Source organism: Rousettus aegyptiacus, unplaced genomic scaffold (assembly GCF_014176215.1).
Source record: "Rousettus aegyptiacus isolate mRouAeg1 unplaced genomic scaffold, mRouAeg1.p scaffold_m13_p_2, whole genome shotgun sequence".
NCBI classification, from domain to species: domain Eukaryota; kingdom Metazoa; phylum Chordata; class Mammalia; order Chiroptera; family Pteropodidae; genus Rousettus; species Rousettus aegyptiacus.
In genome coordinates, this window is record NW_023416295.1 from 112,074,197 (window position 1) to 112,098,527 (window position 24,331).

Here is a 24,331-nt window from a genome sequence, read left to right on the forward strand (position 1 = left end):
TGGCTTTTACTATACTATATAGAAAATCGGTATTTGAAAATCAACATTTTGCTAAATCACAGCACTAAATGGGAAGTATAGCATCAACATTATTTTTTATATTCCATATGTATAGAATAAGTGAAAGTTTTCATTATTATTTCTTTTTGTTCATTTCTATGTGATTTCAGTCTGAATCTAAACTTTATAATGGCTCGGAGAAGGATAGTTCAGCTTCAAGCAAGCTCACAAAAAAAGAATCGCTCAAGGTTAGTTCCCAAAGTCATTTTATAACTAACATTATGCTTCGAGTGTGCTTTTGAAAGCAGGCAAATAAAGAAATAAATATCTTTATCTTACTTTCTTCCTGAAAAGAACAAAAAAATAACCAGACAGGCACAATAAAAAATGTTAATATTTGTGTGGTATTCTGGAGCTAACTGAAAGGCTACTTAATGACTATCCCAGAGCTCCTGGGGCTGAGGACTAGGTATCTATGCAGAATTGTACTCCAGTCAGGAACATCACTGTGTTGTTGAACACCTGATATTTTAGTTTACTGCTGGGTCGTGGGCTGAATTTGGCCCCTGGGCAGATATACAGTAAGTCCTCACTTAACATCGTCAATAGCTTCTTGGAACTGCAGTGAAACGACATATAAGGCAAACAGTTTTACCCTAGGCTAATTGATATATACAAGAGTTCCTATAGCATCTCGTCAACATTACAATGAAACGATGTTGAACAAAGTGACATTATTAGAGGACCTGCTGTATTTTGTTTGACCTACATAATGTTTTTTAAAATTTGAGCCAACAATTACAAGTCTAGATCTCCAACTTCTTTTAAGAAATATGCAATATTGGGCCTGCCTTCAAGATTGGCTACAGATCCTGGATCCTGAGGAATACATGCTTATTAGGCTGTGTATTCTCTGTGATTCCTGTGGAGTCTCTCTTACCCCCACTGTCCCTCCACATTTGATCTTCTTTGCATTTGCAATCTTATATTAAATCTGCTGTTAATTCAGTGAATTTATTATGCATAATAAAGGTTAAAAGTAAAGTGTTTTGGCTATAGAATTATTAAAATTTTATTGTTTGTAGTCACCATTCAGTGCAACTAAGATTTTGTTATAGTTAAAAAAATATATCACTGATAGGTTATCACCACTCTTCTCCCATCCATGCAACAACAAAGCAATAATATGATTACATTGATTCAATGCTGCTTTCCATGATTATCTCAGAAGTAGCTTGTGGAGGTAAAACTTTGATATTTTGAATGAATTAATTTCATTTTTGTGGTTTCTTAATTATTTATATCTTACATATTAGTATTGAGAAAGAGCAAAATTGTGGGTTGCAAACAACTGTAGCATTGTTTGTAATATGAAAAAAACTGATAACAGAGGATATTTCCATATTCCAGTAAGAGAATATATTAAAAATTCTAGAAGCAGTATAGCATAGTGTTTAAGAGCATGTCTTTTAGAGCAGCCTGCCTCTGTTTGAATCCTACCTGTATGACTTACTAGCTGTGGGATCCTGGACAAGTTATTCTCTGTGCCTCAGTTTTCTCATGTATAAAATAAGGATACTAATAGTCCTACTTCCCAAGGTTATTGTGATGATTAAATGAGATAATACACGTAAAGTGGTTAGAACTATGAATACCACACAGAATGTATTCAGTAAATGTTAGATCTCTTATTCACACTAGTAATGTGTATCAGTTTAAAGAATGAGATATGCATGGAAATGCTCCACAAATATTGAACGGGAGAACATTTTTTAATGTGTTTGAAAAATCCAAAACTAACATAAAAGCTGTATACTTCTATAGATTATATGCATAGAAAAGGCCTTAAAGGGTAGTGTTTTCAAGAAAGTAAACAGTGGTCCTACTGGGAATTGCAGTAGGACAGGCTATAATGAAGATGGCCTTTAGCTTTATTTGTGTTGTTTGAATTTTTTTCCATGAGACTGCATTCATATATTGTGTAATTTTAAAAAGGTAGAATTCTTTAAAAAGATACAGAGAACTGGACTAGTGATCACAAAAACCAGATTCTCACCTTCTCTAAAAATTTCTACCAACTCTAAAAGGAAAACATAGTTATTTTATCCTCAGACGCTAGAATTCTAAAAGAGGTTTAGAATTTTATACTCTACATTCTACAGACCTAAAAAAAATTGAAAAGAAATCACCCATTTTAATATTTTTTAAATTTTTCTATTATTTCTGTAAAACAGGTACAAAAGAAAAATTACCGAGAGGAGAAGAAAAGAGCCACGAAGGAGCTACTCAGCACCATAACAGACCCTTCTGTGATCGTCATGGCCGACTGGCTGAAGGTCAGTTTGTTTTGAATCTTGAATTCACATTGCTGGGTGTTTGCCTGCTGGAGTAGGAAAGCTCAGATTGCACTAAAGTCTGCAAGATGAAAACAACTAGTAGGATGATTGTTTTTCACTGACAAACTATTAATTGTATCCTAGACGTTCTGTATTCCAGGCTTAATGGGGAGACGGAGTCTTAATGTTGTCTTCCTTGACAACGACATCAAATATGTATAGCAATTTTTTTAAAGGCTTTTTGATTTACGTGACTGTTCCTTAGTCTTAATCAATATGCTGTAAAGAAATATTTTGCTTGCTATTCAAATTATTTAATATTATTGTAGACTTGGTATGTGCATTAGTGAGAAGAGATGAAACAAATACAAGTTAGCATTTGAAAAGGATTAATATTCAAAGAAACATATACATTGCTGTTTTCATACCTTATTCTTTTAGCCTCTGCTTATTTCCATGTATTTTTATTTCCTTTCTATCATCCCAGTCACGCTAACCTCTTTCTCATTCTTATCTGGGTAGTAATCTTTTAGACTGATGCTAACTTTAAGAATGATTTTGTAAGATTGTGACGCCTAGGAAGTTTTAGTACCTGGCATTGACCTAAAAATCACCCCAACCTTGAAAGCTTTCCACTTTCTCAAAGTGTTGGTACAACCTTCAACCTAATATCTTTATGGGATCTGTCATGGCAGTTCTCTTACTAATGTGAGAGGCTAGTGATCATTTCCCTAGTAGTTCAAGTAATGCTAGGGTCTTCTTCAGTGTCGTGCCGAAAACAGCTTCTGACTAATTTTGGCTCTACTTAGAAGTTTTTAAACTCCAGATCTCACCTGGGTTTTGAAGGGCTACACCTACTTTTGTCTTTTGACATTGGATTTCCTCAACCAACTCTCCAAAAGTCCCCAACATGTCACCAGGATGACTTTCTAAATCTTACCTTCATTCTGATAATTTGCCATTCATGTTCTACTGTCCCATCTTCAAGATCCAGAATGTTTTCTCAGGATAACTCCCTTCTTTCCATCTCTTTCACATATACTTTTTCTTAAAAGTTTTCTCTTTTCTTCATGTCTAGCTCCAAATTCCCCCTTTCTAAAGTTTTCTTGTTTAGAGTTAACTATGGTATGCCTATTTGAGGGGCTAGGAATCCCTGTGTTATTTTATAATTCATGTAAGTGCATTGAGAGAACAGTAAATAAAAGTGAGGATAATTTCTAGTTATTAATTTCAATATTAGCATTCTTTTCAGTATTGCGACTTCAGTGACTTGCATAGAAACACTTTTAATGGATCACATACAAAATAGAATAGGAAAAACAAGTTATAGACTTATTTTTGACAAAGCATTAAAAGTTAGGATGAGCAACATTTTATGAGACTAGAGAGATTTATGTAACTTGAGTGTTAAAATTTCCCCAAGAAATTTATACGGCATACTTTATGTAATTACTAAGAATAAAGTAATTTAGAGAAGGTAATTTTAGGGACTAGAAGGAGGTTCTTCTCTCTTTCTACCAGTCACCAAATATTTAGGGAATGGCCAGTGTGTGCTAGCAGTGTTTTTAGCACTCTTGATGTAATGGTAAGGGGGGAAAATCTTAAAAGGTAGAATAATCTTACACTCACACAAATAAAATTATACCTGTGATATATGCTAAGAGGAGGAGAATCTCGCTACTAGAAAATTATATTTTAATAACTCCTGACCTGACCCCGAAGGTTAGGAAAACCATTCTGCTTAGTACAGTACTTTGAAATTGTTGACCCAGTCTCCTACTAGATTTTAGTTCCTCGGAAGCAAGGAGTCATGCTGTTTTTATGTTTATTAACAGGGATTGTCATTTCGTAGCTTTTTTAAAAAAAAAAAAAACCTATTAAGTCTAACATGTACATTTTCTGGGAATTGTAGATTAAAACATCCTCTTTGTCATTATTCAGTCTACATCTTGTGGTGCAGGAGGAGAAAAACAGTTTTATTTCTTAAACTTATCTTCCTGTAGATTCGTGGTACTCTAAAGAGCTGGACCAAGCTGTGGTGTGTGTTGAAACCCGGGGTGCTACTGATCTATAAAACCCAAAAAAATGGTCAGTGGGTAGGAACAGTTCTTCTGAATGCCTGTGAAATCATTGAGCGTCCATCAAAAAAAGATGGCTTTTGTTTTAAACTTTTTCATCCTTTGGAGCAATCTATTTGGGCAGTGAAGGTAAGTGAGCACTTGTTATATAGATAAAAGGTAAATATGACAATCTATGAGTAGAACTGAAATAAATCAGTTAAACTCATGATCGCTGTTCCCTGGCAGGACTTATAAATCTTTTTCTGTTTTCAAGTACATTACTCCTCTATCTGTCTTTACCCACAATGAAATGTGCACCAAAAATCCATCTTTACCTTTAAGATCTAACTTAAAATTTTTTTCAGAAAATGTTTTCTTAATTTATATTTATCTCTTTGCCATGGGAATTCAGTTTGTACTTATCCCTATTTATCTCTTTGCCATGGGAATTCAGTTTGTACTTTTAAAAAATTTTTGCAATTACTAATTTTGCTTTGTGATATTGTATCACGTTTACTGTATTTTTCTCTTTATCAAAATTGTAAGATCCCCTAAAACAGACGCTGCCATTTATTTTTGTGGTGTTTCCTATACTGATGTAAATATGTAAATAGACTATAAACAAACTCAGTCTTACTTACTCTTAAGAGGCAGCTTTCTTAAAAGATAGAGCTCTAATGCTTTATAACTTAAAAACATTACTGTGGTCATTCCTGTACTGTAAAAGCAGAAAATTAACCAGGAAAATAGAAATGCCTTTTTTGATTAACTACCAAGGAGTTCTACATTGTACGCGCTAACCGAATAAATAAGTATTCATTGTTTTAATTTGTAAGAAGGTCAATTATACTTGAATAAAGGTTTAGAACTCTTTTAAGAAAAACCACCTAATTGAGATTAGGGCTAACCAAAAGTAGCTTCAGCTTTAAATTTTTTTTTTGATATTGCTTAATCAATCAATATACGTACACCTAAAAAAGACCTGGACTTTTTATCATTTTTCAATAGTCTGGAATCATACAACAAATAAATTTAGGATTACACAGTTAGTTCCAATCTGGAATTAGATACTTCCCACAGGGGAAAGGATTTAACCTATAGAACCTTAACCCAGTGAGTAGAAAGTTACTTTCAAAACTTTTCATCTATAGTATTTATTCTTTACTACTACTCTTAGGAATTATAAAAATTATAATGAATTTTCAAATCATTTAAAATTTTTTTAATGTTAAATTTATTCCAGATATTTAGGGGAGGGAAATTTGTATAGTTATATGAACATCAGAATATTCTCCACAAGCAAAACCTGCTTAGGACATTATTTAAACAACTTCAAAGTCAATGCCTAAGATTAGGAAAAAATAATATTTATGAGTTCTTATTTTGTGTCAGAGACTCTTGAGTTTTGCACAGAATTTTTCATTCCATGCAAAAGAGGATACAATTTTCCCCTTATTAACCAAAGAGATTGAGGTCTAAAAATGTTACTTAAATAATTTTTCTGGCATGCAGCCAAGGTTGAAACCCAGGCAATCTGACTCTAGATCCTACTCTATGCTGGTTCTAGGAGCTGCCCATAAATTATAAAGCTGTTAGAAAATACCCAAGGGATATTATAGGATTTGATAAAATCATGTTATTTTCTTTTTTTTTATTTGAATGTGCATCTTTACTTTCTAATATTTATGCTTCTTAAAACCCATTTTAATTTGTGATCTGACAACTTAAAAATTATGCTTTATCTATCAAAATTATATTATAATTTCAATCCTCGGGTTTTCTTTCCAGATAAGAATTGTCCACCAAAGATAAGCTTTGGTGCTACTAATTACTATAGAGGTCTTGGTGTTGTATACTTCTAAAACAGATAACCCCAGCCAACAACAACAAAAATCCTTTTTCTTTCTTGTTTCTGGAAAAATAAAATTAGCTCTTATAGTTGGTATTTATAAACAAATATATCATTGGTTATAAAATGGAGATTGATTTTTTCCCTAGACTCACTCAAATTTTTTTATTTTTCTTATAAATTATAACTATAAACTATAAATTGTAACATTTGCTTTGTCAAGAAGCATGAAACTAAAACTTCTTTCCTTTCAAATTATAATACATGCCTAACTTAGATTGTTACCAATAATATAACAATATAAAGTTATATATAAAATTGAAATCTCATACTGTATGCCGTTTATTTTGCTTATTTTTATTTTATTTGTTTATATTAAGGGTCCAAAAGGTGAAGCAGTTGGATCCATAACTCAGCCCTTACCTAGCAGTTATTTGATCATCCGAGCTACTTCAGAGTCAGATGGTAAATACAAGTTTTAATGGATTGGATTTTAGTCCTCATTTGTAAAGATTTATTTTATATAGTACTATGTATTTTCCCTTGGGAAAGTCTGTTTTTAGTGTGATATTTGCAGTAGAGGTATTGTAATCATAAGTTGCTTAGAACACCAAATATATCATTAACCTGGTAGACAAATAGAAATCTGATAGAAAAGAATTGAGTGATGAGTTAGCAGCTTGGAGTTTTCTTCATTCTCCATTGAAACGTTAACACCTATCTGACTTGGTTAGTGTTCTCTGTGGTAACTCATTAAGTTTTATCATTTTAAATGTGTGCTTAATACTATTTATATTTTATCATTAAATATTAACATTTATAAGACACATATAAACTGTTTTGAGTTTTTCTATGTGAGACAAACTTTTGTTCTGTACTTAATAGCAATATTTAATTCTTGAAGCAAATATAGGAAGAGTAACACTTATTTATATGAAAGCAAGATAACTTTAAAACTTTAATAATTAATAGTGGATTTCTTCCTCATTTTTGTTTTATAGTTTAGACTAACTTAGCTTAAAGAATCTTATAACCTTCCAAAGTTTACAGTTACCAGATGATTATTTTTAAAATTAAAATATCATAGGCACAAGCTTTCATTATGAAAGCATTTTACTTGGCTGATATTTCCAGCAGATCTTGAAACAACTATATATGAATTTTAAGAGCAACTAACATTCTTTTTTACTGCTAATTACAGCTTTAAATTTTAATTTAAAAAATAAAGTAATTAGCGTTTCTACTAATATGGTAGTTAATGATGGTATTGCGCAGGCATTTCCCTGACTTAAAAATTTTCATACATATGAGTAGAATGGATGCTAAACCTGGGGGTAGACCTACTGTCAACAGTGAAACATTATTTTAGACAGTTTGTTTTGTAGAAACATAACCCTCTCAGTACTTTTTTTGGTACTTTCAAATTATACTACATGTTAGTGTTCTCAGATTTTAAAAAGTACACTTTTTGTAATTAGGTGACTTTCTAATGTGTGTTATATTCTATTCATTTACCAGTGGTTTTTAGATGCTTAATATGTAAAAAGCACTTGTTAAACTAAAAAAAAAAAAAAAATTGAATTAAAAAAAAATCCTTACAAGATTTTATGTTCAAATTAACTTTTCCAGTGAATATTTCTCAAAGAAATAGTAGTATGCTTAAAGGCTAACTGTTATTTTAAGATAGGTGCTAGTTTTTGTAGTTTCTTGACTCACACTGCTTATGAATCTGTGTTCTTCTAGGGAGGTGCTGGATGGATGCTTTGGAATTGGCTTTGAAATGTTCTAGTCTTCTTAAACGTACGATGATCAGGGAAGGAAAGGAACATGACTTGAGCATTTCGTCAGAGAACACACATGTGACTTTGTATGGCTTATTACGTGCTAACAATCTCCACAGTGGTGACAACTTCCAGTAAGTAGATGTTGCCACTGATTTGGTAATTATGTTGGAGCCCATATTGTTTACTGGGTTAGATGGCAGGCCTAGAATTCTTGTAGTATATCTAGGATTGAAACTTGTCTGTCTTCTTCCCATTATATGGCCTAAGGCCTAGTTTAAGATTGTTTAGTTACTATATTAAGGTATAGAAAGTTATTTCCTTGATTCTAGCTAACGTGAATTACTTGTTATTTCCCAAATATGATCATACTGTTTGCTTTGTCCTTGTGCATGGTGTTCCCATCATTATGAATGATTTCTGGTCCTTTTCGCTCTTTTCTCCTGTCATAATCCTACGTATTCTTTAAGACGAATCTCAAATATTATATCATATGTGAAGACTTTCCTGCCTCATGACCATGAAATGTAATCTGCCCTTCTGTTGCTTTTCTATAGCACTTTTTGTTATTGTAAAAGCACTTATTCTACCTGGTATTTGTGGAATTCTTCTATTATATTGTAAATGTTTCAAGTTGGAATTGTACCTTATTTGTGGTTTTAGTCCCTGAAACATTTATTGTAGTTAATACTGGAAAAAAAAAAATTTAAGAAGTACTTTATTTGAGATTCAAAGTTTGTGGAGGGTCAGCTCTCTTTTGGTGCTTTGTAGGGAAGACTTTAGATTCCCCATTTTCCTCCCTTGCCCCAGCACCCAGATTCTCTACAGCTACTTTTTCCTGTCAGCCTCAGGGTTACTCTCCTCAAAGTTAGACTGCTACTCTTCGCTTTTTCCATGTAACCTGAGCTGAACATTTTTTTCTTATTCTTTTGCTTGAGCTTTCTCCATCACTCTTTTTAAAAACCTAACCTCCGTTACCTAACCTTTTACATTCTTTCTTTGCATACCTATAATCTGGAGTTTTGGAACCCTGAATAGGATAAGAATGGCAGGAGAAGGGGAGCACAATTCATACAGTAATGGGTGTTTGTTGGGATCTCTTCATGAGATTTTTCCCTCGAAGCTCTTCAGCTATAAATCATTAGTTGTTTTTGTTGAATACCAGGTTATTTGTAAATGCTTTTAATTTGAGGATTCTTCCATTTCACATATTTATTCATTAAAATTTTTGAGCCTGTTTTATGTATAAGTAGCACACATTTTTCTGTATAATCCACATTGTGAATAGGGAGATGAATCAGATATGATTCTAAATTTGAATACAATACAGCAATTAATTAGTTATATGATCCTAGAGAAGTGTTTTGTTTTGTTTGTTTTGTTTGAAACCTATAAAATGCCAGGCAACTGTAAATAGTAAGATAAAAAGAATAACATAAACAACTAAAGGAGAGATACCTTAAGGCAACATAAGATCAGGAAAATTTAGAGGCTGAAAATATAACATCCATTTAGGGATTCAGGGAGAGAATCAATATAACAGATTTTTTACAAAAGTAGAATCAACATATCAACATATTTATTGGGCTATAGGACAGAAAATGATCAGGAGGCTGATAGTGTAGAGATGGGTGGAGGGAGCCCAGCTTTAAGACTTATTGTCTGCTTGGATATAAGGGACGGGAGGTTCGTGAAGTTAAAGAAATTAAAGATAATTACCAAGCATTAAGTATGAATGACTGGGAAGATAATGGTAAAATAAAACAAAGGACCATGTTTGGAAGATAATAATTTATTGTACATGTTGAAGATGCTTTGGTCCCAGGACATAAAGGTGACAGCAGCCAAGGATTTAAAAGCATGAGTCTAAAGCTCGTTCCCGCTTACATGGGACCACATCAAATACAAATGATGACAGTGCCTTGAAATTGGGTAGCTTGCCAGAGGAGAAGGATATAGAAAAAATTAAAAAGGGCCAAGGAAGATGAGAATATCTAAGGATAGTAGGAAGTAAAAGGGATCAGAGAACTTAAAAAGTAGAACCATGATTGCAGAGAACCAAAGCACTAACACCATTTTAAGGAAAATAATCATCATCAAAATCCAGGAATGTAAAGAAATCACAGGAGGCAAAGGTTAGACAAGGCCATTGGATTTGTCAACTTAGTGACCTTTAAGGGAACAATTTCATGTATTTAGGAGAGTGAAAACCAGATTATGAAAAGTTAAGGAGTAACTAGATGGTAAGAAAGCAGAGATAGCAATTTTTGACCACTTTTTAAAAACATGATTATAAAGGGAAAGAAGGAAACTAATATGTATATAAAAATGAATTTCTATTAGAAATTCTCTGGTTAAAACATCTAAACAAATGAAGATTTTGTAAAAATAGAGCCTAACATAGGAATCAAATAGGACTTTTGCTCTGTTACTATCTCAGCATTGTTAAAATATCAGTTATATGTAATGGCACTGTGTATTTATTTTTACTTTAGTGCTTATCCGTGTAAGATATTTATACTAAATGAGACTACCAGATACTTTTCCTAAATAAGAAATTTCTTTAAAAAATATTGATTCTGAAAGTGAGGTTTTAAAAAAAAATTTTTTTTTTTTTTTGGTACATATTACTAACCCTAATCACTTTAGAGTTAGTAAAAACAGGATTGGCTAGAGCAATTTATCAATTTTAGGCTATAGGTTCATTTTTTTAAGCTGAAATTTCCATTTTCAGTTCTCACTGGATTTTTCCCCTCAAGATTAAGTATTAATTAATTAAATTTATATATTTATAATATTAATTAAATAGATAATTACTTGCCTTTCACATTTTCTTGTCTTAGACTTATTTTTGAGTGACTTTGGGAGCCTTTACAGGTAGAAAGTCATAATTTGAGTTCACTTGAGAATCTAATGATCTTGAGTTGAAGTTTTTCTTCAGACTAGAAGTGACAGCAGGGTCGATTCAAATGATGATGATTACAAAACTAAGAAAATAACAAGAGAATAGTTTAAAATTTTACTTTTGGAAGATTTTAGCCCCAAGACATAGGCAAAGAGCTCAAAGCATCATCTTTTAACATTGCCCCAGATTTTTACGTCATTTTTTGTGTCATTTTACTAATCTATGAAGAGAATAATTACCTATTTTATAGGGTTATTTTGAAAATTAAACGAGTTAAACTATATAAAACATTAAGAACAGCTCCAAGCACATAGTAAATTCTCAATAAATGTTAAATATCATTGTTATTTCTAGATTAAATACTCTTAACCTTCTTTATTCTTCTAATAATTTTTTTCTTAAGATTAAATGACAGTGAAATTGAACGACAGCATTTTAAGGACCAAGATATGTATTCTGACAAATCCGATAAAGAAAATGATCAAGAGCATGATGAGTCTGACAATGAGGTGATGGGGAAAAGTGAAGAAAGTGACACAGATACATCAGAAAGGCAAGATGACTCATATATTGAACCTGAGCCTGTTGAACCTTTAAAGGAGACCACCTACACTGAACAGAGCCATGAGGAACTTGGAGAGGTAAAAGTCAGATTTTCAGAGAGTTTTGGTTTTCTAATTCTTGGGAATTTTTTAATGAAATTGAATATATCGTTTGTTTGCCATATTACTTATTTTCCTAACAGAGAATATTTCTGTGATACCTATTTTCTTTTAAAAGGTGCATGCATGTGAAATATATCCAGATTGATAAACAGCTAAAAGCATAGTACTCCTATAAATATGAGTATATTCTATGTAAGGTTCGCATCTTTTTCAGGTTCACTTTTAACATAGCATACTGCTTGATGTCATTGCCAGGTACAAAATAAATTTCAAGGAAACATGAGTTTATAACTTTCTTGTTATTGCTAGTATATAGAAGTAAAGATAGTATAATAGAGTATAACATTTTTTGTAATGAATTCTTTGTATGTATCATTCACTTTGATGTCTCTTGCAACTACCCTTTTTACCTAAATTTTATAGCTATGGATTTTATTTATGACTTAATACATTATTTCCACATTTTAAGAATGCTTGAAATAGTCAAATAGGGAAATCAGGTTTTAAACATTAAAGATTTTCTACACATTGATATGTCTGAGATAAATATAATATTTCAGAATTTTTTGTTAATTGCTAAAGGCAGGTGAGGCTTCTCAAACAGAAACTGTGTCTGAAGAAAACAAAAGCCTCATCTGGACACTGCTGAAACAAGTCCGCCCTGGCATGGACCTGTCCAGGGTTGTTCTGCCCACATTTATCTTGGAACCTCGCTCTTTCCTGGATAAACTTTCAGATTACTACTATCATGCAGATTTCCTATCTGAGTAAGTAGGTTCTCATTTCTTAAAATAGAAGGTACTTCATGGTTTCAGAGATTTTTTTCCAGAGTGCTATTCCATGGTTATGTCTTACCAAAATTGGGCTCTAATGAGATATCAGTCTCTCTTCTCCACCACTTCTGTAGCTGACCTTCATAAGAAGCATATTTAATACTTCAGTATAATGTTTTCATTTAGGAGGTTGAATTAAGAGATCACAAGCCTAAGGAGAACAAGAATTTTACCCCTCACCGAACAGCACTGCTGTCACAGGCTACCTGACCACTGGCCTGACATAGGGAAAAGTAGTTGGCATTCTTTGTTCTGCCCGCTTCAGTCTTTGTTCAGGTCCCGTGCTGGGGCTTGGGCTTTTATTTATACTTATCCTCTCTGCACGCTTGTGAGGCATACACAGCTTACCAGGACCAGAGTGCCCTGCCATTTGCTGGCTCTTGGCATCCACTTTCATCTTTGCTTTTCTCTCTATCAGCTGATCTTGGGTGTAATTCTGAAAAAGGCAGGCATAAAGGAGGTAGAGGAGGAACTGTCCACCTGTCCCCCAGCAGTTGTTTAGAGAACCATAAAAGACAGCCATTTCTTGCAGACCTTTCCAGGTTTCACCTGCTGCCTCCATTCTAGCAGCAGTGGTGTTTCAAGGCATGTGTTTTTTAAGATACTAAGTTCTGGCCATATGACCTGATTTTTAGATTCTGCATAAATATTTGTATTCAGTTTATTAGTTGCATTATTATTAGTCTTTTAGTTGCATTGATGAACACTGGAAAAACATCATAAGCTGGATCAAAAAATTACTGATAAACTGTGGGAGATTTTTGCAAAATAAATCATACACAAAGTGTTTCTCTCTCTAAAATAAAAAGGCCTCATGAAAGTGAACGAAAATGATCAACAACCTAATAGAAAAAGGAGAACACAACCAATTTAAAAATGTAGAAATAGAAACAGACCTTAAACATTTAAACCTCACACAAAATAAGAAAAATGTAGATTCAAACTGTAGTAAGATACTGTTTTTCATCCACCACATTGACTAAATGTCCAAAAGCTTTTATACCCCAGTTCTGCCTTATATTTTGTCATAGTTCTCTTTATTTTTTATTGTCTAGAAATTTAATTCTCTCAGAGTGTGAGGCAGGTTTCTGTGAATCACAGTAAGGTCTTGTCGAAAAATAAATGCCCATTTTCCCAAATTGAAAGGTTGCACTTTTCCTGTAGCACACACTATTTTATTGCCAAGGCTGTGTGCAGCAGGTACACACACACTACTGATGCTGGGCAATACAAACTAGCACAGTGCTTTCTAAGGGACTCTGATGATATTTAACAGGATTATAAATTCATTCAGTCCTTTGATCCAGTAATCCTGCTTCTGGAAATAATTTCTATAAATATAACTCCAGATATGTAAAATGATAAGATTGTTACAGAAGGATTTATAATCATATAAAATTATATAACTCAAGTGTCCAGCCACAGATGACTGGTTAAATAAAGTATGGTGCATCCACACATAAGGAGTAACTCTATAAATTGATATGGAAGGATCTTCAGATAGGGGAGAGGGAGGGAAATAGAGAGAGAAAAAGAGGGAGAGAGAGAGAGAGAGAGAGAGAGAGAGAGAGAGAGAGAGTGTGTGTGTGTGTGTGTGTGTGTGAAAGGTAAGATACAGAAGAATGTGAAGTTTGCTACCTTTTTTTAAAGAAAAACTACATATATTTTCTTTATGCTTAAAGAAAACAAAAAAAAGGAAGTTAAAAAAGTTGCCCATAGAATATAAGTAGGTAGAGTTTTGAGATGGGGCAATAGCAAGGCATGTATACATTTTTGTATTGCTTTGAGTTTTAAACTATGTTTTATTTGTATATAAAATTTAAAATAAAATGTCATTGAGAATTTAAAACAAGAGCAAAACAATCAGAGGGTGTCACTACTCCCTAAAGTGCAACCTTATTACTTGGCAAAATTTGTCAGTAAGCCTAGGCTTAGCCTCTTCCATCTTACAGTTCATCTTCAAAATTCACCACATTGGACCATCAGACATACTTTAAGAATATAATAAATAAATTATAAAATAAGTAAATAACAAATAAGCTAAGTGAATTCTACTGAGAATTCACTTAGACATACATGGTCAATGTGTTGCAATGTGTATATCAGCGACAAAAGGGCAAGGAGGCAGCTGAGTCATGGCTTCTAAAAATTTCTTCTTTAAAATTAACATTATTCTTTGATTATCTATTATACTTGTAGAGCTCGTTCACTCAGGAAAATCAGTTGGTAGCACATAGAGGAGGTTCAAGGCTAAAAATGGGTTAAAACGTTTTTGATTGGTTTAAATTATTTTAAATCTTTCATATTCATGATTCGAAACTTCTGTGTTTTGTACAAAGGACTAAAAAGGCATATAGTCACACTAAGGCAATTTGTGCAGGAGAAGCTAACATGATTCTGTTGTCCTCCCTCCATGTACTATAGTACTCACCAGTTACCACTGATTTCCTCTAATTAACATCAACAACTGAGAATGGACTGAATCAAGTGAACATGGTCCTTATCTGACATGTGGGGCTGAAAATCTCTGATGAAGTTGTTAATGAGGCAGCTTGGCCACTGTCCCTTTACTCCGGATGCTAGGCATCAAACAGTGCCTGAATCTCAGAAATCTATGTTCATTTTTTTAATCACAATTTCCCACAAAACCCCTGGCAACATCTCGGTTCCTACAGAATCCCAGTTGAAAAAACTTGGTTGGGGGAGTTTCCAAAAACTGCTTAAGCAAAAAAAGACCTGGAGACCTGGTCAGTACCTCAAAAAATAGGAAAAATGGGGAGAAAAGTAACTACTTGATTTTGAAAAATGATTCTTATAAACTAATGTACCTGGTTGCTTTCGCCATCTATTTTAAATATGAATTATACTTTCCAATCATATCTAAATTGTTGACTTGATAAATATGGAGAATTTGTGATATATTCTGTAAATATTTTATTGACCTTTTTGTTTTTTAGGGCTGCTCTTGAAGAAAACCCTTACTTTCGTTTGAAGAAAGTAGTGAAATGGTATTTGTCAGGATTCTATAAAAAGCCAAAGGTAATACTTGTATTTTACTTTCTTCTGCCTTATATGAGTTCTTCATTTTTTTATGTTATATTTAGACCATTTATTAATGATTACATTGCAGGTCTCAGTACGTGATCATTTAGACCTGTATTATGATTGACATCATTTTAACTTTATTTCATGTCACTGCTGTGAAATTTTATAAGGATAATCTCCCAGATGATACAGCTAAAGCCATCATGACTGGTTTAAGCTATTTTGAGTTTTACCTATTTGTAATTTGAAACTTGTATGTTTTTTCTAGGGACTGAAGAAACCTTATAATCCTATACTTGGTGAGAGTTTCCGTTGTTTGTGGATTCATCCCAAAACGAACAGCAAAACTTTTTATATTGCTGAACAGGTATTAGAAATGCATGTTACAAAAACAAAACTGATTTGGAAGTTATTGGGATGTTTTCATAGAAGATATTTGCTCAGTAAAATCACTGTCGATTAACCTTTATTTGTGAATGTTTGGTAATCATTTTACCTGCTAGTACTGAGTACTACTAAATACCTTCCTCCTAAGTATTATTATTAAAGGCCTGGAATCTGATGACTGTGCCCCCACCCTCTTTTTGCCAAAATTCTTCAGTATTTCCCCAGTTCCAAAATCAAATTACTATCCATTTGTCTGACATCAGATGTTTTCCATGTCTTTTAAAGTTAACTCAAATTATGTCTTTCTGAGCCCTCTGCAGTAGTCAAACTTGTACATTCACAATTAGATAACCTGGTATTGCACTTCTTTGCCCTCACTATTTTTAAATTTAATTCTCCCACTCCATTGTATCTTCTAACTAATTCTTCATTGAAACAAAACCCTGACCTCCCCTTTTTAAAAAAAATTTTTAATACGTTTATTTATTTAAATTAGTTTCAAGTATACAGTACATTGGTTAGACAGCTATATAGTTCATAAAATCATCTCCCCTATTGTTCCCTCCCTCCCTCCCTCCCCTGGCCCTCCACTTTTTTATGGTCCAGATGACTGTAGCAACCGGTGATTTCTACCTTCTCGAACTTCTGTATTATTTTTGTGATTATCCATTGAGCTATTATTTTAATACTTGTATTAACTTTATAGAACATGAATCATTAGCCCCTTGAAGATAGAATCTCCTGTTAATACATCTCTTATTGTACACATAGTAGACAGTCAGAAAACCATTCTTAGTTAACGTTTCATTAATTTAAACTTATATACACTTATATTCATAATATGATTGTCACTCTCCCCCACCCTAACAAACCTGAGGAATATGACATCTCTTTAGCTAGCTACATAGAGCTAATAATCTGAAGGGGGCGGGGGGAGAGAGAGACAGACAGACAGACAGACAAGAGAGAGAGGTATGGATGCTACATTATAACTTAGTTTCAGAAGTGGCTTACTGTCAACCTAATGGTGTAAATACCAGATGAATTTCTTTGGGAGACATCTGGGGGACTGATAACTATAATAATTAATATTTAATTTTACTACTTACCAAATGTTTCTTCTTATTCATCAATAGAGTATACTTTTAAGACTTGAATGTTTGATAATAGAACAATAATATGCTAATTATATTCTGTTTTTCCCCTCTGTTCAATAGGTGTCCCATCATCCACCAATATCTGCCTTTTATGTTAGTAACCGAAAGGATGGATTTTGCCTTAGTGGTAGTATCCTGGCTAAATCCAAGTTCTATGGTGAGTTTCCCCCTGTCTCAGTCTGCATCCTTTTCTAAGAGGAAGTTATTTTTTAGTGAGTTTTTATTTAGATAAGTTTTTGGTTGTTTTGAGCAAGGAATGTATGTGCCATTTTAAGTATCTACTTGGATAATGGCCTTTCTTTTATAGTGCTTTTCTTTGCCCATTTCTAAATCTAGTGATGACTCATTTTATATAAGTATATACCACATATGTATAAATTTATCACAAACACCACTTATCAAAAGACAGAATAATGATTGCCCACTATAACTAGCATTTTTAGCGCATAAGGTATTTCTTTTGCCTTTAGTCCTACTAAGGTTTTCTTGGTTCCATTTTAATGTACTTTAGGGGTCAGTTTTCTATTTTAGTCTTTGAATAGAAAGAGAAAGAATTCAAGTACAGTTTGAATACTTGTTCCAGCATCAGCTGGTAATAGTATTTAACTTTGGACCAACTAAATAACACACCAATAAAATGTTTTGTTAAGTACAAGGAGAAATAGAGAAATGTAGTTATAGTAGGAAACTTAAAAAACTGTACAACAGTCCAAACAAATGAATCATGGCCAAACTTATACACCAGTAGAAAATATGTAACTTTAAATGCTTTTATTCAATTAAAAAATGTTAATGGAGAAAAATTAACAAATTAAATTTCAACTAGAGAATTTTAAACTTGATAGAAAAAATAATTATGACAAAATAGGAAAAATAAAATATGTCAACAGAAATCTAAGTTTTGGTTATTTGAGAAGATAGAGAGCCATAGATTAAATATGTGACAGGGAAATCTTATAAATCTTATAGTTTTTGATCCAGGAACATGATGTATGCTTTTATTTTTCTTCAAGTTCTCTTTCATTTCTCTTAATGTTAGTTTTGTTTGGGTTTTATTTTTATTTTTATTTATTCATTTATTTTATTTTTTTTGCCTAGTTTCATGTTTCGTTTGTTTGTTCAGAGGGTGATTGCTTTCTTCTGATGGTTCTTTATATTGTTATTCTCTCCCTACTGCATCTTCCATCCTTCTACACTTGACTATAGAGTAAAGGCTTAAGAAAATGAACACTATGAACAACCTTACCCTAATTAATAATTCTAGAACTTTACAGTCAACAGTTACAGGATATACATTACTTTCAAGTACATGTATAGTATTTTCACTGCTTTAGACTAAGTGTTTCACCATAAAGATTGAAAATTATAGAGTATATTCTGCAATCTCAATGAAATAGAATTCGAAATAAATAATATGTAGAGATAAATCCAAATATTTGGAAATTAAATAACACACTTCTAAATAATTCATGGGTCAAGAGAAATTAGAAAATATTTTAAACTAAATGATAATGAAAATATACCCATATTTGTAGGATACAGCAAAAGCAGGGCTTAGATGGGAAATTTTTGATTTTAAATTAGAAAAAGAGAACGGTTTAAGACAGTAACCTGACTTTTCACCCTATGAAATTAGATAAAGAGGTAAATAAATTCAAAGTAAGGAGAAGAAAGAAAATAATTAAGAGCAGACATTAGTGTAAAATGTGGGCAAAAATATAGAAAATCAGGGAATCTAAGAGCTGATTTTAGACTGATGAAGATAATAGAAATCAGGAATAAATGAGCAGAATCACTACTGATTCTACAGACCCTGAAAAGATGAAAAGGAAATATTACAGACAATTTTATACCAATAAATTTGACAGTTTAGATTGTAATGGGAAAATCTCTGAAAAAATACAAATTACCAAAACTACTCAAGAAGAAATATAAAATTTCAATAACCTTAAATCACTGAAAGAAATGGAAATAGTAATTTAAAATCTTCCTTCAAAGATACACTCCAGGCCCAGATGTCTTGAGATCTAAACATTTAAGGAAGAAATAATATCAATTATATACAACTTCTTACAGAAAGTAAAAGGATATACTTCTTATTTTATAAGGCCAGCAATCCTAATCCCCAAAATCAGACATTACAGTTAAACAGCAAATCAGTATCTCTCTTGAATATACATTAAAAAATCCTTAACAAATTTGTAATAAATGAATATACAGATAAAGGATAGTAATACACACACACACACACACATACACACACAAAAGGATGTGTAAAAAGGATAAATATGATCATTATATTAAAAGAATAATATACCATGATCAAGTGTGGTTTATCTCAAATACAAGGTTGGTATATCATCTGAAAATCAATGTAATGCATATTAATAGAATAAAGGAAAACTGTACCATTTTAAGAGATGCAGAAAAAGCATTTTACAAAATTCAACACCCATTCACAATTAAAGCTCTCAACAAATTAGGACTAGATTAAAGATATTTATGAAAAATATATAGCAAATTTTATGCTCCTAAGGTAGAAATTGATAATTTTTACCTAAGATCAGGAGTAAAGAAAGCAAGAATGTTCATTCTCACTACTCCTGTATTAAATTGTATTAGAGTTCCTAGCCAGTGCAGAAGAAAGTTAAAAAAGCATACAGATTCGCAAGAAATTAAACCATATATATACCTGCCTTACATAGAAAATCTTAAAGAAAATACCAAAAACTACTAGAACTAATAAGAAAATTTAGTAAGGTTATAGGATACAAGGTCAAAATACAAAAGTCAATTGTATTTCTATATATTTCTATATACTAGAAATTGTATTTCTATATACTGGAAATGAACTCTTGTAGAATGAAAAGTTAAAAACAATTTCAATTACAATAGTATCTGAAAAATAAAATATTTAGCAGTACATTTAATGAAAGATTTGTGAAACCTGTACACTGAAAACTACAAAACATTTTTGAGGAAAATTAAAGAAGACATGTGAACAGGAGAGATATGCTATGTTTATATATTAGATTTTTTACTATTGTTAAAATAGCCTAAAATGTTGACACAACAGCATGGATGAATCTAAAAACCATTTTGCTAGGCCAAAAAAGTCAAACACAGTAAACCACATGTGTTATAATGCCATCTATACAAAACTCTAGAATGGGTAAAACTACAGTGATAGAAACCAGACCAGTGGTTTCCTGGGGCTGGAAGAGAACATCGACTTCCAAGGAGCAAAGGGAAAGTTTCTGGAGTAATGGAAAATTCTGTATCTTGATTGTGGCGAGTAGTTAATGTGACTGTGTACAATTGCCAGGACTATCAGAATGCATCCTTAAATTAAGTCACTTAATTATATGTAAATTACGTTCAATAAAATTGGTGATGCGGAAAAAGAAAAACACCATGAAATTTATCATTGATTTCATGGGTTATGGGTTATGCATGTTTCTATTTGTCTGAAGTATCTATAGTATTACCTATAGTATTATTATATCAATGATAAGTAATTAAAGCTTGGTATTTAACTAAGTAATGTGACTTATGGATAAAAAATAATGTTTTTATTCAAAAATGGACAAATGATGCTATACAGTGAAACTTTTATTTCATATTCCATGTGTTTAAGAATTTTTCTTAAGAGCCTCATATAAAATAACATAATCACAGAACTACTTGCAAAAGTACTCATTTTATAAGAATAGGAATATGGATCAAATATATTTTAGATGTAAGATAACAAATACATGTTCGGGCACATTAGATTGAGACATTTTTAAGACGTTCCACTGTACATGTCTGTACATGTCCTGAATATATCTTATTTGTTTTCAGTTGATTGAATTAGTTTTGTGAAATTTAATAAACTATGTATTTTAGGAAACTCATTATCTGCCATATTAGAAGGAGAAGCACGGTTAACTTTCTTGAATAGAGGCGAAGATTATGTAATGACAATGCCATATGCTCATTGTAAAGGTAAATATTTTCCATATTTGAGTTAGATATTCCTTAGAGCTTTTTAAATAAATGAATATAGCTGTAATTTTTTGTTTTGAGATTGAAGGGAGTCAGCCTTTCGATTGAAAGTGTCCTAGGTTTATAGATACTTAAGATTATTGCTGTCATCTGCTGAATATTTCTGTGGTAAAGTAATTCAGCCACAATGGACTTTTTATGACACATACATAGTTGGAAGAGGATGATTATAATAATGGAATTTCATTTGCCTTAAGTAGTTTTTAAAATTTGATAAAACTGCCTATTATTTCAAATTTCTTTAAAATGATTTTTATCTTCTTAAATCAGCACCCCTTTTTAACATTTTAATATATTGCTTTTCAGTATACCAAGTCTAACAATTTTTTTCATCTTCATTTGGTAATTTCTTAAAAGTTAATATATTATGCTTTTCCCCTATTATTTAGGGTACAAGTAAAGATATTAAATAATAACTATCATTTACGGCAGTCTAGGCTCCCAACTCTTCTGTACACTTTATGTGTATAAACTCAGTCATTCCAGCAGCCCTGTAAAATAGCGATATTATCCCTTTTTTATGGACAAGGAAAATGAGGCACAAAGACGTTACTCTGTTTGATCTTGCACAGCTAAGATGTGGCAGAGTCCAGATCTCTGTGAACTGAGCTACTGTGCAGTAGGGCAACAGCTTAAACTCTCAGGTTGGTCATTATCTGTACCCTCATTTCCAACAAACTTCTTAAAAATAACTTTTTTTTGGCAATTATCTTATATTTTAGGAACTGATTCATGAAAACATTATTTAATATGACCTCATTTCACATATGAGAAAATCAAAAGAGTTAAGAATCTTATCCAATGCCACACCAGCTAGTCAGTAAAAATGCTAAGACTAAATTCTGGGCTTGTCAACTCCCATCTACTGTACCAGAACCTACCTAGCACTAAATATAAGAGGGGCCAACTTGTGGCCTGAGGCTAGATCATTCTTAGAGCTTCACATGTGGTTTCTGAAATATGTGTGAAGTTAAATATCTGAAATTAGGAACTGAATTGATAAGAACTATATTTTTAAATTTCATATCACTTGAAATAAAATGATAGTTTATGTAGATACCCAATACCATACCTTACTAGCAACAGGGGAAAATTTTTTCATAGCATTTCTTTTTATTGCATGGAAAAAAAGATAATATAACCCCTTATAGAATGATCAGAAGAAACAGAGATTATTTTCTACCCTGTGTATTTTCTAAGATGTGTTCCCCAAATCACTACTCTCACAAATTGTTTTATAAAATAAGAGTTCCTTGGCAAATAAGTATGAGAAGCATCACATAATTTGTTCCCCTCTTGGAAATTAACATTGTGCATTTGCAGGTGAAGTCTGCCTTAACAGCTTAGTCTAAGAACAGATTTTTGTTTCATTTTGTTAAATTCAGATTTTCCTTAGATTTTAGCCCTATTTGGGAGCATTTTTTAAATTTGCTTGTCTTATACAATTGATTCTTCTTGTTGGCAGTAGTTGTGTTCTATAAATTCACCACAAACACTGAATTAATGAATAGTGAACCGTTGCTCCTAGGGAAAACACTTTCTGTGAGCCCTTTGTCACATTTTATCAACTAATCTATATATAACCTTGTTTCTATTTAAAGACACTTTATTTAATATGTAGTTGATTCATTAACATCGAACTAACGGCCAACAGCACTGTATACTCTTTTCACAACCAAGTTTTAATATGTATATTTTGTCTGTAAGGTATATGACAGCTTCCCTGCCTTGGAACACTAGACAGCGTGTCAGCACAGCATTTGGGGGCCATTTTAAACAGTAAAATCACCAACAAAAAGCACAAAACTGTGAAAAGTGTGGCACTAAATATACTATAAAAAAAGACACCTCTTTTACTATCTGAGAGATGAGACGAGAAAGCAGAGGGTCACCTTGCTTGACCTCAGCTGGGAATGTGCACATTGGACAGCTCAAAATTTTAAGCACTCTGCCCATGTCCACGAATGACTGCAAAAGTGCTGTGGGTATTGATTTGGGGAATATATATTAGTGAGTATGTGGATTTGCAAATATGGATTCTGCAAATAATGTAGATCAACTGTTATCTATTTAAAAATCCTACAGAACCAACTTTATGTGTTTATTATACACTGTTATTGAGTGGGACAGAATACCCTTACATTATTAGATTTTAAAGCTCTGTTTGTTATGAGCCACCGTCTCTCTTTTTTCAGCCTTTTGTCAAAATTGTTTTTTTAGGAATTCTTTATGGCACGATGACACTGGAGTTTGGTGGAACAGTCAATATTACATGTCAAAAAACCGGATATAGTGCAATACTTGAATTCAAACTAAAGGTTAGTAGACAATAATAGAAGGTATCACCTAATTAAAGAGGAACTACATTATAAAAACCAAAGAGTACAGTTTAGTTCCTAATTAAAGACTAAATATAAGGACACAGAATTTATGAAAGGGCAGCCTTGGAAGAGCCCAATGAACACAAAGCCATCATTTTTTATTTTTAATTTTAATAAAATTTTTGGTTATCACTATCTTCTATTAGTCGAAGAGTTATAAACCCACCCAGATTCAAGGGAAAGGGCTGTAGACCCTACTTCTCAGTGTGAGAAGAGCGTGCGAGCTAGACGGACAAGAGTAGATAAATTTGAGACCATCTTTGGAAAATCCTGTCTGCCTTGGAATGAAAGGGAAATTTAAGACCTTTTTACAGTGGTTGGTGTAAGACAGTACACTATGTTCAGGTAAAAACATTTCTATGAACTAGTTAATATTTAATAACTCCTATGTTGATATCTAGCTCATCAGCAATTTTTATCTAATAAAAAGGATCTCCTTTAAGTTTTATTTTTTATTTTATCTCAGCAAATTTTTGTTTGTATGTGATAATGATATTTGAAAATAATGACTAAAGAGGTCTTAAGTAATTTATGATACCTTTAAGGATTAGATTTAGAGCATCAAAATTTCGTTACTAAGGAGAAACATCAGTAAGGCAACATAATAACTCATAGTGTATTCCTTCTAATATTAGTTTTTGGAGGGATTTTTGGTTGAGTATTGTTTTACTGTTTTATTTTGAAGGTTATTTCTTTCAATAGATAAAGTCTCTTAAGTTTACTGAGTTGTTATTGCTTCATATATTGCAACACTGATAGAGTACAGTCTTGAATTAGGAAGGAGCACAGGACTTGAGCCAGTTATATAAGTGTGATCTTTCTCAATATGTGTATTTGGACTTCACGTAGTATTTTTTAATCTGCTTTTTCCACAGCAACAAATTC

General features: G+C 32.3%; 1 protein-coding gene across 10 annotated transcripts in view; it reads left to right on the forward strand.

The window, feature by feature from the left end:
• The window catches only part of OSBPL8 (oxysterol binding protein like 8), a 138,866-nt gene that overhangs the window by 100,776 nt on the left and 13,759 nt on the right, over positions 1-24,331 (forward strand). For all 10 annotated transcript variants that reach the window (XM_016138190.2, XM_016138192.2, XM_016138191.2 and 7 more), the window contains 12 exons: positions 171-248; positions 2,235-2,336; positions 4,340-4,543; positions 6,626-6,710; positions 7,989-8,160; positions 11,335-11,572; positions 12,179-12,363; positions 15,387-15,468; positions 15,743-15,841; positions 17,079-17,175; positions 20,907-21,005; positions 23,286-23,383. In XM_016138190.2, coding sequence (XP_015993676.1) covers positions 171-248; positions 2,235-2,336; positions 4,340-4,543; positions 6,626-6,710; positions 7,989-8,160; positions 11,335-11,572; positions 12,179-12,363; positions 15,387-15,468; positions 15,743-15,841; positions 17,079-17,175; positions 20,907-21,005; positions 23,286-23,383 — 1,539 coding nt within the window. The remainder of the gene's footprint in view (positions 1-170; positions 249-2,234; positions 2,337-4,339; positions 4,544-6,625; positions 6,711-7,988; positions 8,161-11,334; positions 11,573-12,178; positions 12,364-15,386; positions 15,469-15,742; positions 15,842-17,078; positions 17,176-20,906; positions 21,006-23,285; positions 23,384-24,331) is intronic.